We start from the raw sequence: 17997 nt of genomic DNA on the forward strand, positions 1-17997 counted from the left end.
TTATTATTTATTCATTTGTGATCAAAATAAGTTAACTGGTCATGAAAGAATCTTTATATCCATAAAACAGAGATGAGGGCAAGACTAAAATCAATACATAGCCAGCCAAGCAGTATGTTTTTGGAGGGGGAAGGAACATGGAATACCCAGACAAAACCCATGGAGAAAATATATGAGCTCCACACAGACAATAGAGTTCAGGACTGAACTCTAGACCCTATAGTTGGGTCTATAGTAAATAAGAGAAAACTCACTTCAGCTAACGGCATTTCATTGGAAATGCCATTCATCGAATTCCGCTCTTGTATGGGCTGCATCCCCTACACCCCCCACTAATTATATATGCCAACTCCAAGCTTGCACTACCGTGAGGAAAGGGCACATTTTCCGATCTTCACTGTACCGCTATATCAGTATGAACAGTTCAACGAACGGCATATTCAATGTAAGTGCACTGAAAATGCCAGTCACTGAACTGAACGTTCGATGAACTAATAGGGACCCCCTGCAGCTATAAGGCAGAGGCCTTAACCACATTTTTCCAGTATTAAATGTTTCTAGTTTTGCTCTTTTCTCTAGAAATGCTGGGTATTTATATCATCTTTGTGATGCAAGGAGAACAAATGTATTTTTGCAACAGAAACATAAATATGGGCAAAAAAAAGGAAGATGCAGTTCAAATACAAGTTAGCAGTATAGCCTAATAGTTATTAATGTGTAAGCAGTAAGAACAGTTGCAACAAATGTCTTATTCTTTGCATGACACTATGCTTAAGTGACTTGATCAGTATTGAAAAGGAAACTGAGGAAATGAACCCCCAGACTACAGAATAAAGTTTATTTGGTAGCTTAGAGACATAATGCCCTGTGCTATACAGCCAGACAATATGCTAATTATTATGACATTATTTATACACAGGGAGTATGATTATAATTAAATAGGTAGAACAGAACTGGATCAGTGTTTAAGTTACACATGTTATTTAAAAACAAGTGGTTGTTCAACAACTCATTTAGACCCCGATGCTTGTTAAAGGTTTTGCAAATGTTATTTGTGTAACAGCTTCATCCTTTTTGTAAAACACGTGGCCACTTACTTCTGCATTCTTTCTAATGCTGATTCTGTTTACTGCCCATGACATTTAAGATCCACTGGTTAAAAACAGAAACCATATGCTATTCAACAGAAATGTAGGTAATAACATTCAGTTTTAATGTAATGTGACTGAATGACATAACAAGGTGCCCCAAAATGTACTTCAGTTAATCTTACAAGCTTGAACACACTAATTCAAGCAAATATGCATCGGTGTTAACTTTGCTTTTTTACATTGTAGAATTTTTCTTTTTGTTTTTTTTTTTTTTTTGGTGTTTCTGGAAGAGCTTAGATGTCCTTCCCACTTTTGCGTGTTTTTCCTGAATGCTGTTATTACTTCCCTCATGTTAAAGACACTAGGCAAATCAGTGAGCCCCTCAAACTACCCATAGGTGGATGGACTATAAGTGTGTGAATATACATCTATCCTGAATGAACTGATATTCCACCCAGAATTAATTTCTCTGCCTTGCACCCATTTGACTCCCCCAGGAAAATGAAGTAGATAAAACGGACGACTGGAGAATAGTGAATGACTGCATCTGTGTCTAGTGTTACTCTTGAATTGTCTTGGTAGCATTAACAAGCTTTGTATTGCCTTAGATACTGAGTTTAAAAATGTTGGTAACTTTGAATATAAATTATTCATAATATACATGATGTTACATAATGGGGGGGGTCTTTGAAAATGTGTTACTTGGTTGTTCATAGCACACTAAAAATACCTATGGGCATGAAAAATCATTAACTTTGCTGAATACAATTGTCCTGCCTTCCTGTTAGAATATCATTATATTCTTAGCAGTACTGGTCTGAAAATCTGACAATAAATACCCAAAATTCTCCTATTGCTGAATTGGGCACTGAAGAAACATAATGTAAAACACCAGGGTGTATTAATGCATGCAAAGGCAGTGGGCAATCCATCATCAACTCCATTTCCCATGTTACCTAATGGGTCAGGGTGCCACTTCAACAGTGACAATCATCACAAGCCAAAGTTTACACTGCTGAGAGGCTAGTCCTGCTGTGGCATTTAATCTATACCACTCAATCACACATGCACCTACATTACTGCAGGAAGGACATGCAGACTCCACACAGAAGGTACCCCAGTTGAAACTGAAGAACCTCTTGCTGTGAGGTGGCAATGCTAACCACAACACCACCACAGCCACCAGTGGGTAATGCAATATATAAATGTTTTTAAGTTATTAGTTCATTTATAGAAAACTACATCTATATATATATATCTTTATTAATATGCTTGTATATCTGTGTGTATCTATCTATCTATCTATAGAGAGAAAGAGAGGAAACACACAGGGAGTCAGGAGAGTCAATTATCCATGATTGAGCATAAACAATAAAACAAGATCATATAACAATAACAATGAATATTGAACATATGGAAGTATCTATCAATGTCAACATGAAAATGAAATCATAATTTCTTGTGATGGATCTTGTCTTCCTGCATAACCATGTATGTGACAAATGCTCCTTACTGAAATAAATTTATGTCATAATTGCACAGCTTTCGAGAAATGACAAACATCTATAAAGAAAAACATAAAACAATGTTTCTGCACCCTGTGGATATTGTGCTCTTTACAACACTGATATAATATAGTCAAACAGCACTTGCAGTTCAACTCATAATAAACTATTAGCCAATTTCCCTACTTTCTCATCTGCATTACTAAAATCCTTTCCAACACCCAGCACATCTTAAACAAATAAAAATAAATCTCCCAATAAAACCTGAGAATATAATTTAGCCTGATGCTATTGCATTTAATGTTATAGGTTTGCTATAACTGTCAGTGAAGAAACTGCGACAAATATACAAGCTCCCCAATTATATAACTGCACTTACCCTTCTGCCGAGTTCACCCTTTTCACCAGGGCTTCCAGGACTGCCAGTGCCTCCCTGTGACAAGAAAATAAAAAAAACAAGGGAAGCTGTAACTATGATTAGTGAAATAAAAATAGCAAATGGAGACATGTATGAGTATCAGTGGTCAATATACGTATTCCAAGGTGTTCGATGATCATAATTAAACAGAGAGAAAGACATGCAGCTGTGTTACCCACCACTGCTGTTGGAATACTTTTGTTAAGAATGAACATTCTCAGAAAATCAATTACTTTTTTAGCTTGCATCAAAGTTTGACAATATAATGCAATTGTTTAGATGCTGTACTATAATTAAAGCAACACACAAAGGGTACAATAGAGATATGACATCATAACTTTTTAAAGTTGATAAATACAAATGCTTATTAATCATGATAGTGTACTGTCATTCAGCCACATCCTGGACAAGAGCCAGTACATTAATTAAGAATAGTGACCACTTAATGTAATACTATATATGACTTTTTATAAACAATTTAACCATTTAAGTTTAAACAGCAAGAAAACATACAAAATTACAAATGATATTTAAAACTAGAATGCACTCATGAAGAATGTTTGTTCTAAAGGGGTAGGTAATACCTAGTTGGAATAAGTACTAAGAAATTATACAAAGAGTTCATTGGCACCCATAAAAATTAAAGCCTACATGCATTAGACGACAAAGAATAACACATCTGCTTCTTAGGTGGACTTGTAGATCAAAGTGCACAAACGTAGTCCTACCCCTTTTTAATAGTTAACTGCTGGGCTCTTTGAAGGGTGTGGCAGCGATATTTCCTGTTAAGTACAAGAAACATGACAGTACAAATACTGTTAGATATAACTTGCAGATTGTGCAAGTTTTTGTTGAACCATAGCAAAGAAGAGGTAGGCCATGTTGAATAGGACACATATTTCTTTACATATGACATTAAAAACTTGAACTGTGTACCTCAATTTCAGATGCAAACAATGTAATAAATAATGGTTAAACAATAAATGTACAACTAAAACAATGTTTAATAATTAATAAAAATCTATCACTGCTGTGTAGGTCTTAATTCAAAAAGATGTGTATTTTGGTACTCTTTATAAAAGTTTCCAAAAGTGGAGCATTCACAAAGCCATTGTAGTAATAGATTATAAAGATACAGCTCTTGATAAGAAAAGCAAAGGACATGCAATGCCTTCAAACTGCCAATGGAACCACCAACAGCCCAAGAGTGGCTTAGTGGAAGGCCTGTGATGAATGGTAAGGAAAAAACAACTCATTAAGATACTGAAGACCCGACCAGAGGAAGGCTAAACATACTGACACTAAAGCTATATACACTATACAATATAGTTTATGCTGTTCATATTGACACCAGGGAACTGGATATGATGCTATGGACTAGTAACAGTATGTAGCCAAACAATGGAGTTTTGTACTAGCTAAAATGGCAGAGTTCAGTGTCAGGAAGTCCTATGCATAATGTACTGCAGTAGTCAAAGCATGAATAAACACTGTCAGCACCTCTGTTGGAAGAAGGCACTCAATCTGCACAGTATTCCCTAAATGGTAATGGGGACACCTGACTGTGGAGGACACCTGTTCTATGCAAGGCAGTCTATTGTCAAGGATTATTCTAGGATGGTGCATCGTTATGAGAAGCTTTGATCTAACTCCTCCATAAATAATATAGTTGTAAACTCCCTCAATGCAACATGAAATACCAAGAACACCTTTTTCTGTGTTGGGCTTCAAACTACTGCACACTGTCCAAAGGTGGATATAGTCTAGACCAATTATTTATTTATTTACTTGTCTTTGTTTAATGGGGAGGTCTGACTGGGTAATTACACATTTTCAACAGAGGCCTGGGGAGGAAAGCTCTATTTGCTTACATAGCATTATACTAATTTGCAGTTAAGCACAGAGTAATTACATTTCTATTTACATTTGTACACAAACAGTAGTTAGATTTATACATTCTAAGATTTTATAGAGGTGGAAGTTACTGAAGAGAAATCCAATGTGCAACTTAGTATATTGCACAGGCATCAGTTATGTATAAAATATTTTGTCATTTATAGTGAGAGGTTGTGTGTATTCTGTTTAAGGAGGGTATTTGAAGAGAATCATATAGTGAACACAAAGTCTCAGCCTTGTGATGAGCATGTGCAGGACCAGGATTGGTTAAGATACTGCTTAAGCAGTGGTTTAAATCTATTGAGTTTGGCAGTATCTAGAGAATCTCTGACAAGCATGCAGTCCCAGATGAGTTAGCGGTAATGTTGTATATCATTTATATATTATTATACCCTGGGTGTAGATGTACGTTAGTACACGCATTTTAGTAAATAGTGTTTTGATATATTTTATATATTTTTACATCGGATAGTGTAATATGATGTTGCAAATTGTGTTTTGTTTAAATTATTAATTTTTAGTTAGTCAATTATTATTACTTTATACTACTTATCACATTGTATATTTTGTATTCAGGATACACATACACACATTTCATTATATATGATTCACTTTATATCTAGCTTTCAACCAGGAGCTGGTTGCCTTAAAATATTGCTTGCTCAATCAATCAATTATTGAATTCAATTATTGTATCCATTATTCAATTATTTGGTTGTGCAGTTAATACTTAAGAACTGTTTAAAAATGTGTTTGTGAAATCTGAAGAAGCATGCCTGTGTAGCATGTGAAAGCGCTTATTTTATCTCACTTTGTTTTACTTCGACATTAAATACTGGTTTTATAACATCGTGGTGGTTGTGTCCAGTTTTGGTTTTGATACTTTTCTCATTGGGAATTACAACCTTTAGACGGTAGCAGCACTTATTTTTCTATATCATTTACATAGCAAAGATAACACAGAGCACTCCTCCTAATCATATCTTCTTAGAATGGCATAAACACCAAGAAAAGCTGGGGAGCCAATACAGAACCCTGGAAAATCTCACAGACCATATGGTAGGAAAATGAGGAATTAACTTTAGGAAGCAAATAGAGAATGGTCTGCAAGATAGGAAGCAAACCAGATATGGACCATTTATGTGAGGATGCAGTGTGACTGGTGAGTGAAGATGTTCCAAAGGGGGACTATCATCCACACATTAAATGCTGCACAGAGAATAAGGAGGAGCAGAACCAAATAGCACTAGTGATCTTTGCAGCAGACAATTCATGGCCCTAGTAGACATATATACCTTTAAGAAGCCATCAAGCAGTGTGTATAAAGTACTTTCTCAGTAACCTTATTGATGAAGGATATGTTAAAGATTATTTGGTAATTATTGTCGGTATACTAAGATGCTTTCTTGAGAATGGGGATCACAAGAGCTCCACTTAAATAAAACCAAACTCAGAGAGGAGACAGCTGTTTGATAAATGTCAGGATGTACAACCTCTGGACTAGTTTTTTGCAAACCTAACAAAATGAGATTCAAGCCTGCATTGTGCTTGATGCATGAGCAAATCCATGGAGGAAAACAAAGTGAAAGTCATTCTCATTCAAACACCTTAAAGCAAGTACAGGGAGGAGCATTGTCACCTATGGTACTCACTGCAAATACACAGTGAGTAGCATTGTCACCTCACAGCAAGAGGTCCATCAATTCAGATATCAGTTCTGTCAGAGAGAGCATGTCATGCCTGTGTTTGTATGGGTTTATAGTGGTCATTCCAGTTTCTGCCCACATCCAAAAGACATGCACTAGGTGGCTTATCTAAACATTACTTGCACAGCAGACTCTTTGGATGGTGGCAGCTGCTCATAGAGTCTCTATAGCAGTTAGATGTGACTCGGCAATGGAGAGAGATGACACAGGATAACAAAGGCAGATACTACAACTCAGCAGATCTTTGCAAAATGGAGTTATGGGCAAGCTGATTACAATCAGGTAAAACATGTTAATGCCAACTGCATTATATAAAGTTCTTTAAAGCTGTTTTTTCACTGTGAAAGAAACAAATGTCATCAATCCCAGTAAATGAGATTAGCAGGAGTAAAAATGTTGTAACTTAGATATTCTTGGAGTCTTGCACAAAAGAAAGCTTTACCTAGCAACTCCCCTACTCATTTTTAGGAATGTATTAAAAATCAAACTTTACTTTAACCTAATTAATGAATTGCTTGTGATTTGTGTTGCTGTAATTAGAATGGAAATTGCAGGAATTGTAAATTATTATATATAAACAGCCTTGTTCTGACAGTGCTGCTGGTTTCCATCATCATGAACATTGAAATTAGCAAGGAGTGCTCAGAAATAGGAATACTATCCCATATTTATAATAACAATGTTATTTCAGCAAGTAACCATTTTTTTCTTCTGGTTCTCATATCACAGATGACAGGTGTTTATTTGTACTACAGATCTGTCCTAGTGACCTAGCCACTAGAAGGTTATTTAAGAGTAAAGTGGATCATTTAAGTAATACTCTGGTCTAATTTTCCATTAGGGTAAAAAGCATCAGGTTAGTATATGGGTAGGGTCTAGTGGAGGATAGGAGGACATCATACTGATCTTATGACATTTATTTATTTATTTAATATTTTTATGTATTTATTTATTTATCCTTTGTTGACCAGGTCAGCTTCACTAGGCCAGTGGCTTCTTTTCAGGGGTTATCCAAGGTGATATTTATATTATTATGTGAAATTTTGCCTGGGCAGTGGGGAACTTCCCCTACTTGTCATTGTTGTGCATGGGACCTATTTTGCAGGAGTACTTCCTGTTTCCATTTCAGGTGCCAAGGTGGCCTGGAGAAACAGGGAGGCTGATGGATGGAGAAGGAGATGATGGAGGGGTGAGAGAAGTGCAAGAAAAAAACAAACACTGAGACCACAGAATGTGTGTAGAATTCTGAGGAGATCTTTCAAAGAAATGTAGAATTCTGAGGAGATCTTTCAAATAAATCTATTTGACAGAGATGAGTCAGCAAATGATGGATGTATAATTGCAACCTTCAAGTTGGGAGGGTTGCAGGATGATTAACTTAAAGAAATGGTGATGCAGAGTGAGCCTGAAAATTAAAGTGATGTTTCCTGAGGGAGCATTATGGAGAAAAAACAAAAAGATGATGCAGAGGCAATCATGAAGAATAGTGCTGAGATGGAAAAAAAACATATGCAGAAAAAGGAAAAGAAGAAAGAAGGGGAACGACAGAAAAGAAGGCAGAAGAAAATGAAAAATGGAAGTACATGGCAATGATTCAAAGTAAAGAAGGCAAAGAAATGGACAGGTATGAAGTGCGGGACAATGTAATAGCCCCTTTGGGTGAAAAGCACATGAAATAAGAGCATTTATTCTTATTAACGTAGAGGCATTATATTTGAGGCTGTTTTTTCAATGGATATTTTTCTTGGAGAATATGAAAAAAAGAAAGATTATAACCCATGGAATCTTTATGTGATAAAATTATTTTAACAGGGAAACACAAAAGAAAATTCACATACAATTTTGAACAGAGGGAGAAAGAGAAAATTTGAAAGGACATTTGAAAACTTTATGTAATTAAGTACTAGACATTACAAAAGTTTATGGCAAAAGGAGTTTATGGACTGGTGGCTTGGATTCTAATATTGTGTTAAAAATAGAAAGAGAAAAACAATTATACATATACCAAGCATGATAACTGTGGAGCGGAAGAGAGGTTTTGTAAAATACTGGGGAGAAACCCAAAACATTTTTTTTTGTGGGAACATGGGACATGATGCAAAAAATGTAAATTGAAATATTATAAATGTAACAATATTGGACATTCATGGATGGATTGCAAAACTGAAAACAAGAGTAAGGAAAAATGAAAAAGAAGAAAATGAACAAAGAGGAGACGTTTTAGAAGTAGTAGAAATAGAAGAAATTTTAGATGAGAAGGAATTAATAAAGAGGACATAGAAGAAGGTTCTGAAATAAGTGATGAAGAAGGCATATATTAGGAGGCGCTAAAAGAAAAAGAAGATAATTCTATTGGTAAATGGGTAAAAGACAGATAAAGAAAAATTGAAGGGATAAGTACAAAAGAAAAAAAAATAAAATAAATCGATAAAAAATGATTAGGGGTTGGTATAGTGGTTAAGATGTTTGAGACTCACAGACACAAGCCACAGTGTTTGGTTCTCACCTTTGGGAGGGAAACTGTCTAGACTTTGAATTGCCTAGTAAGAAAGCTAGCCTAGTCATTAGTTTTGAATTTATGAAACAATGAATGAAGGGAATGAAAATTTAAGAGCGCTTTCTGTAAATGTGAATAGTATTAAGAATACAGTAAGAAGAATAGGGATTTTGGAGAGGTGTAATACATGTGATGTAGATATAATTATATTAGAAGACACAGTTTTTTTTGCAACTGAAGAAAGATTACAAACAGAGAAAGTATGGGGTGGAAAGATAATCTGGAATTTGGGAAAATGAAAGGTGTTTTGGAATAGCCGTATTCTCTAGAAATACAGTAAAGATATTAGATGTAACTTTAGCAAAAATGGGAAGACTAACAATTGTAGATTTAAAATGGAAAGAACAAGTATATAGAATTATATCATTATGTGCTTATACTAATTGTAAAGAAAATTAATGCTTATTTCATCAGATTTTAGACTATGTAGAGATAAATATGAATATTATAATAACAAGAAACTTTAATTATGATTTAAAAGGCAAACACAAAAAGAAAGGAAATTTATTTATTTGTTATTTATTTATTTCAGTTTGATTACCGGGGGGTCCACTGGGCATTGGTAGCCCGTTTTCAGTCGAGGCCCGGGGAGAAAAGCTCCAAAAACAAGGAATTTCAGCAATTCAAATATTATGTTTACTAAAATGAAATCAATTAACATGGAAAGTTAATGGGTAGTCTGAATAACTAAAAAACAAAAAAAAACAGGTAGTTACAACAGAAAGAAATACTATAAGAACAATGTTAGAAGTTCTAAGATGTGGTAATTCGGGACAAAAATTCATGGTCTTATAAAAGGGGTATGTATAGAACTGAAATAGATTATTTTATAGTATCAGAAGGTTTATTTATAGGAGAAGGGGAGGTAGTTAAAACAGGATTTTCTGATCATCTTTCAATATGGCTAGAGGTAAAGAAAACAAGGAATATATAGGAATATGTAAGGGAATAAAAAGGATAAATGACAATGCATGGAATGATGAAGGAAAGAGATTGGTAGTATAATTCTGGGAATATCATATTACTGTGAGAACATTTTATAAAAAATGGTCTGACTAGCAGATGATATTTAAGGAAAAATATAAAATGATTTTTACAGTAACAATATGATGTGAGAAAGGTAGAGAAAGAAAAATATTAAAAAACATATAATGATGCTTTGGACAATTTAGAACATAATGACAGAAAGTACTCTGACAAAGAAAAAGAGTTATTTAAAAGAATTTAAGAAAAAATACAAGAATTGTTATATAAGCATAGATATTTTTATGAGGTAAACAAGAAGAAGTATTGAGTTACTTGAGCAGATTAGTAAAGGGAGATGGTAGTGTAATAAGAAAAATAAAAATGTAAAAGAACAAATAGAAGGAACTCAGGAAAGGATTATGAATAGTGTAGTACAATATGTACAATAAATGTTTAAAGATAAAACGCAAGAAAAAGCATGGAAAGTAAAAGAGAGAATAGAATATGAGTTGCAAAAGGAGATTTCTTTAGAGCTAGATAAATTATTAGGACAAACAAACATAGATTCACCTGCAGGACCAGATGGAATAGAGCATGAAATGTACAAAAATCTAAGGGAGTTGCAAAAAAAAATGCACACACACACACACACACACACACACACACACACACACACACACACACACACACACACACACACACACACACATTAAATGTAGTGGGATACTTGCATTCATATGGAAGAAGGAAGATAGAAGACAATTAAAATAATGGAGAATGATATTGTTGAATAATAATGATTATACGATCTTTATGAAAATAATACAAAAAAGTTTTGAAACTAGAATGAAAATTTTATGGAAGCTATTATTTATAGAATAAAGGAGAAAGATAGTCAATAATTATTAATGATAGAGAAATTATGGCTGATATTATGAATGGAAAAGAAGAAGAAGCAAAATCATGATTGGAGGTCTTAATAAGGCATTTGATAGAATTGGACATGAAATATTAGGGGCAATAAAGAAAGAATATAATATAAGTGAGAACTTTAGGAAATTATGTATCCAGCATATAGTAATAATAAAGTAAAACTACTTGTAAATGGTTGGTTAAGCCAAGAGGTACATATGAAGAGTGGTGTAAGGCAGAGATGCCAAATGAGTTGTATACCCTTTGCATTAGTTATGAATGTGATAGTATGTAAAATAAATCACAAAACATAGGGGACAGGGTATATAACACCTGAACAGCTAAGAATTCCAGTCCTGTTAACATATGTAGATGACATTATAATAATTGCAAAAAACAAAATTTGGATAAAAGAAGCAATAATTTGCACACGTGTATCTAGAAGTGATAGGGATAGCTGTAAAGAGAAAATGAAACGTTTAGGTGATGTAGTAAAGATAAGGGGTGTATATTTTACAATGAATAAAATTCCCGTGTTAGGTATAACATTTAGGAATAATGATGTAAGCAGAACTCAGTGGGGGGAAACAGATGAAATAAAACAAACCTGTATTTTCTGAAAAACATGTAAATTAGCATTCAGAAAAAGGTTTATTTGATAAATTTATCATTCACTGGAAAAAATAGCATACCTAGCAAGTACATTTAGGTTGGCAACAGTATTTGGAAAGGAATTATTATAGATTTTTTTTCATTTATATGGAGTTCTAGACTAAACCTAGTAAAAAGAGGAGTTCTGTATGTAAATAAAGCGGAAAAAGGTTTAGGGTTAATTAACCTAATGGTATATGCTGCCTCATTAAATTTGTACGATTAGTAGTAACATTGTATAAATATAAGTATGATACATTTTGGGATATGGTAAAAAAGAGGAAAACAGAAGATGATTGCATAAATAAAGAAATAGAATATTACCAAGAAAAAATATTTTTGTGGAAAATAAAAATTGATGATATAAAAATATAAGTATGGTATAAGAATCTAATGATAAAACATTACTATGTAAAACCATGGGAAATTCTAACAGATGAAAAAAGTAAAGCTATAAAAATAAGAAGCAAATGATGTAATCAGAAAGTAGAATCTTAAGACAGATTCATAATAGATAAATTGCCAGTACAGGGGAATATGCCGTATAAAAAGAAAAGTGATCGAATATGTTTACATTGTCAAGAATTAGAAACTATGGAATATATGTTCTTGAAATGTAAAAAAGTAAAAATGTTATTGGGAAAATATGTAAAGAAGACTTTTTTGAAGATATAAAAGAAGAGCATAAAATAAAAATGGATATGATTAAATATGCATATTATAAGACTATAAGTAAATAATGTGTTAAAAGAATAGCTAAAAAGTTATTTTATGTTACATGGGTGATATGAAGTGAAAAAATAAATTAAATTATGTTTAATGGTAAATGGATTTTATCAACAATATTAATTCAATTCAGATGGTGTGTATGGGAAAAGGAGTGGGGTCTAATAGGGATAACATTTAGTATGATTGTAAAAGAAATTATGAATATGTGTAAATAGATTTATATATCTTTATATTTTTACATTTGTAAATATTTATAAATATGTAAGTATGTTGTAAATAAGAGTTATTTTTGTTTATAAATAAAGGACCCCTACTCTTTTTGATAGGAGCTGTGGGATATTTTACATCTACATGAGCTACCACCCACTCCAGCAGATGGGGCCTCAGTTTAACATCTCATGTGAAGGATGAGACACTAAGAAATGCAACACCTCTTCTTTTTACTGCAAAGCAGTGTCAGCAAACCATCTCACTGGCGTGGGAATAGAACCCACAGCCTTCTACACCAAAGGTGAGTTGGCAAGTGTAGTACCTGTTACATTGCTCTGGGAAGTCACATATACATATGTCCCAAAATTGAATTTTAAGAGTGATATACTCTCAACTCACACTATGACATTTATTATTTATAACCTCAGAGATTGCCTGGTATATAAAGACATATATTATTATATACTATAGTACCTCATAGACTGGGCAGCTTCTGGTCACTGTCACCTGACTCTTTGCAACAGAGTAAAGTCACACTATACCATAAGGCTCTGGGGGTGTCTCCCTCCCTTAATATTATGCTTAATAGGCAGAACAAAACACATAAAGAACATTTGGAGAGAGAGAGAGAGAGAGAGAGAGACTGTGAATTGTTGTAAGTCTGTCACAAAGGACTGGCCCACCTGAAGACATGTAATAAAAATTACACTGGAGCCAGTAAAACAAAATACACAACATATAAGATTTCTCTGTAGTGAACACAGAAATGAAAAAGAGAATGGCAGAAAAATAAAACTTTCAGACAAATGGAATGTCTCAGTGAATCAAACAGTTACTGTGTACAAAAAGGGGGTACTACTCCGAGTATAACATTTCTACATAATATAAAGGCAGGTATTTCAAAACACTAATTGTACTGGAAGATATACTTCAGTTTTTTCTCAAAATGTAGAAGGCAAAATTAAGTGCAACTGCTATAGATGATTCCAAACATGGCGACAGGAAGGCAAATTTAATGTGAACAGATGGTTTAGAATACCACAGTACCTAGTGATCTCTACTGTCAGTCTTTGAATGTTTCCAGATGCCTGTACATTTAGCCATGTATGTTTTCAATTTTTATTAAATAAGTATGTCACACTCAAGTGACCTGGTTACTGCAACAGAAAACACTTTCATGTTATAAAGCACAATGAAACTCTATTACATAAAGTAAAATCACAGAAACATAAAGAATTACCTCTTCTCCTGCAATTCCATGTAATCCAGCTTCTCCACTACTTCCCTGTAAAAAATAAATGTGTCCAACATCAGAAGCAGTTCACATTAAAATAAGACAAGTAATACTGGCACAAATAAGAAAATAACAAGGGATGACAATAGAAATATCATAAATAAAATAACTTAGTTTCTGAGAAAATAGCCTGCAGAAGGGGTTTCCAAGTGTGTTGGATTAAGCAAATCTAATGGTACTATTACTATCTCTGTAGTCAGATTACATCATACCCTGCATCAAAGAGTGAATGCAATGCTGAGCTCATGTTTGCAGCTTTGCATAAATGAAAAAAAGTTATGCTTACTCAAGATGTATGTGCTATTGATAGACCTATGGGAAGACAATGATTTTAGAGGTTTGTAGCTGCAGAATAAAAAAGTAGTCTATGCAAATGGCTTATTGAAACATTTGATGATCAAAATTATGTATGTGCATGTGTTTAAGAGTATGTGCGCATGAAAACTTGGGTGTGAGTGCTATATATCATACAGCCAAATGTCCTTATCACAGATACTCAAACTACTGGCAAAAAACAATACTGCACATTCAGTAAAACATATAAAAAAAAACAAAAGCTTATTTTTTAGATGGCAATCCCCCAGCACACCTACAACCCAACTACTTACTACTACTTATCTACACCTGCCAACAGAGAATGAATGAATACATAAATAAATAAATAAATAATTACCAGTTCTGAGATTGCACAACAGTGGGGAAAAAAGGAAAACTCCCTACACTCCACTGTTTGATGATCTCGTACTAAATCTGGGTCTATATCAGCATTTTGAAAATGTAATAGCTCGAATCACTAAATGTCGAACTGAAATGATCAACCTATTACATTTTCGAATGCCGATAAAAAAATAACCCCCCCCCCAAAATACTAAAGGGTGTAGGCAGGGGGGACAAGCCCCCCCTGCACCCCCCACATCCCCCACTACTTAAATATACCAACTCCAAAACCGCACTACATTGAGGTAAATGGAAATCTCCCCTTACAGAGATTTCTGATTACCCATTCGATGTTCTGCCCTTTCGACATTCTCGATGCGACAATATCAAATTCGATATTGTCAGCATTCGAGATGCTGATATAGACCCCTAAATCTGACAATAAATGTTTGATGAGGGGTGAATCAACCAAAACATTTTGTAATTCATATTTCAGTGAAACAGGATGTTTGATTAAAGAAACTGCAGCCATACACTTATAATATATATGTGTGTGTGTGTGTGTGTATGTGTGTGTGTGTGTGTGTGTGTGTGTGTGTGTGTGTGTGTGTGTGTGTGTGTGTGTGTGTGTGTGTGTGTGTGATGGATTGAGAGACAGGCTTGTTTTCAAAAACTTATTTATGCATTCAGTAGTATGCGACTGGCCATAATTTCCCTGGTATGATAAATTCCAGGTACACCTGAGTTTTCCTTTTTTCTGGGATTGTGTGATCTGATTTAGGATACATATGCAGTGGGATTGTGACGGTACAGTCTCCCACATCGGGGATGTTGGTGCTTCCCCCCTTGCAATTTTTTTTCCTGTGCTTCTTTACCCTGAAATGATGTTTGAATTTGGAAATTTTAATTTACTGGTAATCAAAAATGAGTCATATACTTGTCAGAAAGCCATACCATATATGTGTGTGTGTGTGTGTGTGTGTGTGTGTGTGTGTGTGTGTGTGTGTGTGTGTTTGTATGTCTATGCTTATATAATATATACACACACACACACACACACACACACACACACACATATATATATATATATATATATATATATATATATATATGTATACACACACACACACACACACACACACACACACACACACACACACACACACACACACACACACACACACTCCTCTTTAGTTATTTAGTTGAATGAAATAGTAACCATGACATTTTTCTGAATACTATTTCATTGAGTCATCTACCCAAGGAAACTACCACACTAACAATACGTCTCTAAAAGTTGACCAAGTTTATCAGGATTTGGGAACTTACGTGCACAGTGACTTTACTTTTGTCCAACATGTGTCTATTGCTGCAAGAAATTCCTTCTATATTTGCACAGCTTATAAACAGAGGGATTGTATCTAGATCTAAAAATGTCATTGGCCCCCTTTATTGAACCATCTTTAGGCCAGTCATTGAATATAATGACCCCTTTGGCATGTATTTGTTCAGACACATGCAACAACTGGAATGAGCAAAGAGATAACTTACGAAAAGGACACAAAGGCTAAACAACATGTCTTACATTGACCAACTCAATGACTTGTTGTTATACTCGGTATCCTACAGACTGCTAAGACATATCCTGTGTCTGGCATACAAGGCATCCTCCGATGCAGTATTGCCAATGGATTTACTGCATATCAGCTTATCAAATGGCATCAGGGATCTAAACCTCTTCTTCAATGTCAGCAGAATGATTTGGAGGGATAGGAATATTTCACAGTGTACTGCTGCAGTGGAACAAGCCCCCCCATCCACATAAAACAAAGTTCATCCCTGTCCATTTTTAAGTTCAACTTAGATATATGGATGGGAAACAAAACATTTATACCAAGACTGCCCTCTGTACTACTAATGGACAGATGGAGCTCCTAAATGCTTTATCCCATGCATGGGTCTCCTCAAATTATCTCTGGTATAATCTCAGCTATTTTCATTAAAGGTAATATATAATTATCAACCATGGATGGGTAAAGACAGTCTTTAACCAAATGGGATAGTTTATTTCAAGCAGAAAAAGGAAAATTGGCTAGTCTTAAAATGACCCACAAGGGCAGCTAACCAGGTACTACCTATGAACCTATGAGCTGTGTTTTTTATAAATAGCAAAGTAACTATAAGTAGCTAACTGCTTGCAATGCAGTGATATTTGGAGGGCTTAAAGTTTTGAGGAAATGTATTGGTGTTGTGTTTTGGGGGTGCTTGATATAATTTATTCAGCAGGTACCATTATGAGTGTTCACACAACGGGTACAATAAGGGTGATATCCCCTAATCTGCACTGTTGTATATTTAAAGTCACATGGGTGTAGTGAGTGCTTTATGTGTTTCAGTATATCAGGAGTTGATGTAAGATTACAATTATCAACCTATGGATATGTAAAAATATATGGGGGCTGTTATGTGGTGCATGAAAACTCTTTTCTTGTCACTTTACAGAATGAGTTTTTTGAAGTTGTGATAAGGGGAAGAGCCAAAAGTTACTATCCAAGTTCCGTAATCCTACATTGCAAAATATTGGTATCTACCTATCCATGTCTCTATATCTATCGATCTATCTGTCTATCTATCTATCTATCTATCTATTTATAAATGTACGATTACCATTCATTATATCAATTATACAGCTTGTCAAAAGCTATTTCTGGTGTCAAAATTTGTCAAATACACATATAATCAACTACAGGAAGAATCAATACGTTTAGCACTGAATGATGCTTTCTCTGTGGAATTTTACTTATGGTCACAGTTGGGAATGGGGAAGTGAGAGTGTGTAGTAAGACTGAAACATGTGGATATACTTAAAGTTTCAGCACTGGGGCTGAGTGTATACATCTGAGTGTCTGCAGGTTAAGGTTAGCATAAGGCTTTTGGGAAGGGGATAGATGTTTATTATGTCTGAGTAATTATATGCATGAGGTGTGTGTATATGTGGTATTTATTGGTACTGTTACGGAAAGGTTGATAAGTAATCCAATGTATAAGGTTGGGGACAGTGCTCGGATTAGGGATAGGGTTAGCACATATGAGTAAAGTGGTGTGGGGGTGAGATTAGATAGTATGGAACATATTCAGCTTACTTGGAAATGCAGATGTGAGCTCATAAGGGATGACTCACAGATAAACTAAAATTGTTAGCTAAAGTAATAACGAATGCCTTAGAAAAAGTGATCCTCTACAAGTCTTAAAAATAATATAATTGTTGCTTAACTGCACCCTTTCTGCATTTTATGTCTTAATGCAAGTTAAGATAATGATCACATTTTATGTCTTGAATAATGACTGGCACGCACATTTTTCTTTCTAAAACTGTGAAATTAAAAATCTTAGCAATGCTGTAAC

The 17997-nt window shown here is 34.4% G+C and overlaps 1 protein-coding gene across 1 annotated transcript in view; it reads right to left on the reverse strand.

The window, feature by feature from the left end:
- LOC122796879 (collagen alpha-6(VI) chain-like) overlaps window positions 1-17997 on the reverse strand; it is a 1248728-nt gene that overhangs the window by 580618 nt on the left and 650113 nt on the right. The window contains exons 18-19 of the mRNA XM_044065630.1: window positions 13882-13926; window positions 2976-3029 (exon numbers count right to left, since the gene is read on the reverse strand). Coding sequence (XP_043921565.1) covers window positions 2976-3029; window positions 13882-13926 — 99 coding nt within the window. The remainder of the gene's footprint in view (window positions 1-2975; window positions 3030-13881; window positions 13927-17997) is intronic.

This window comes from Protopterus annectens, chromosome 3.part0 (genome assembly GCF_019279795.1).
Source record: "Protopterus annectens isolate FY-2018-M chromosome 3.part0, PAN1.0, whole genome shotgun sequence".
NCBI lineage: Eukaryota > Metazoa > Chordata > Ceratodontiformes > Protopteridae > Protopterus > Protopterus annectens.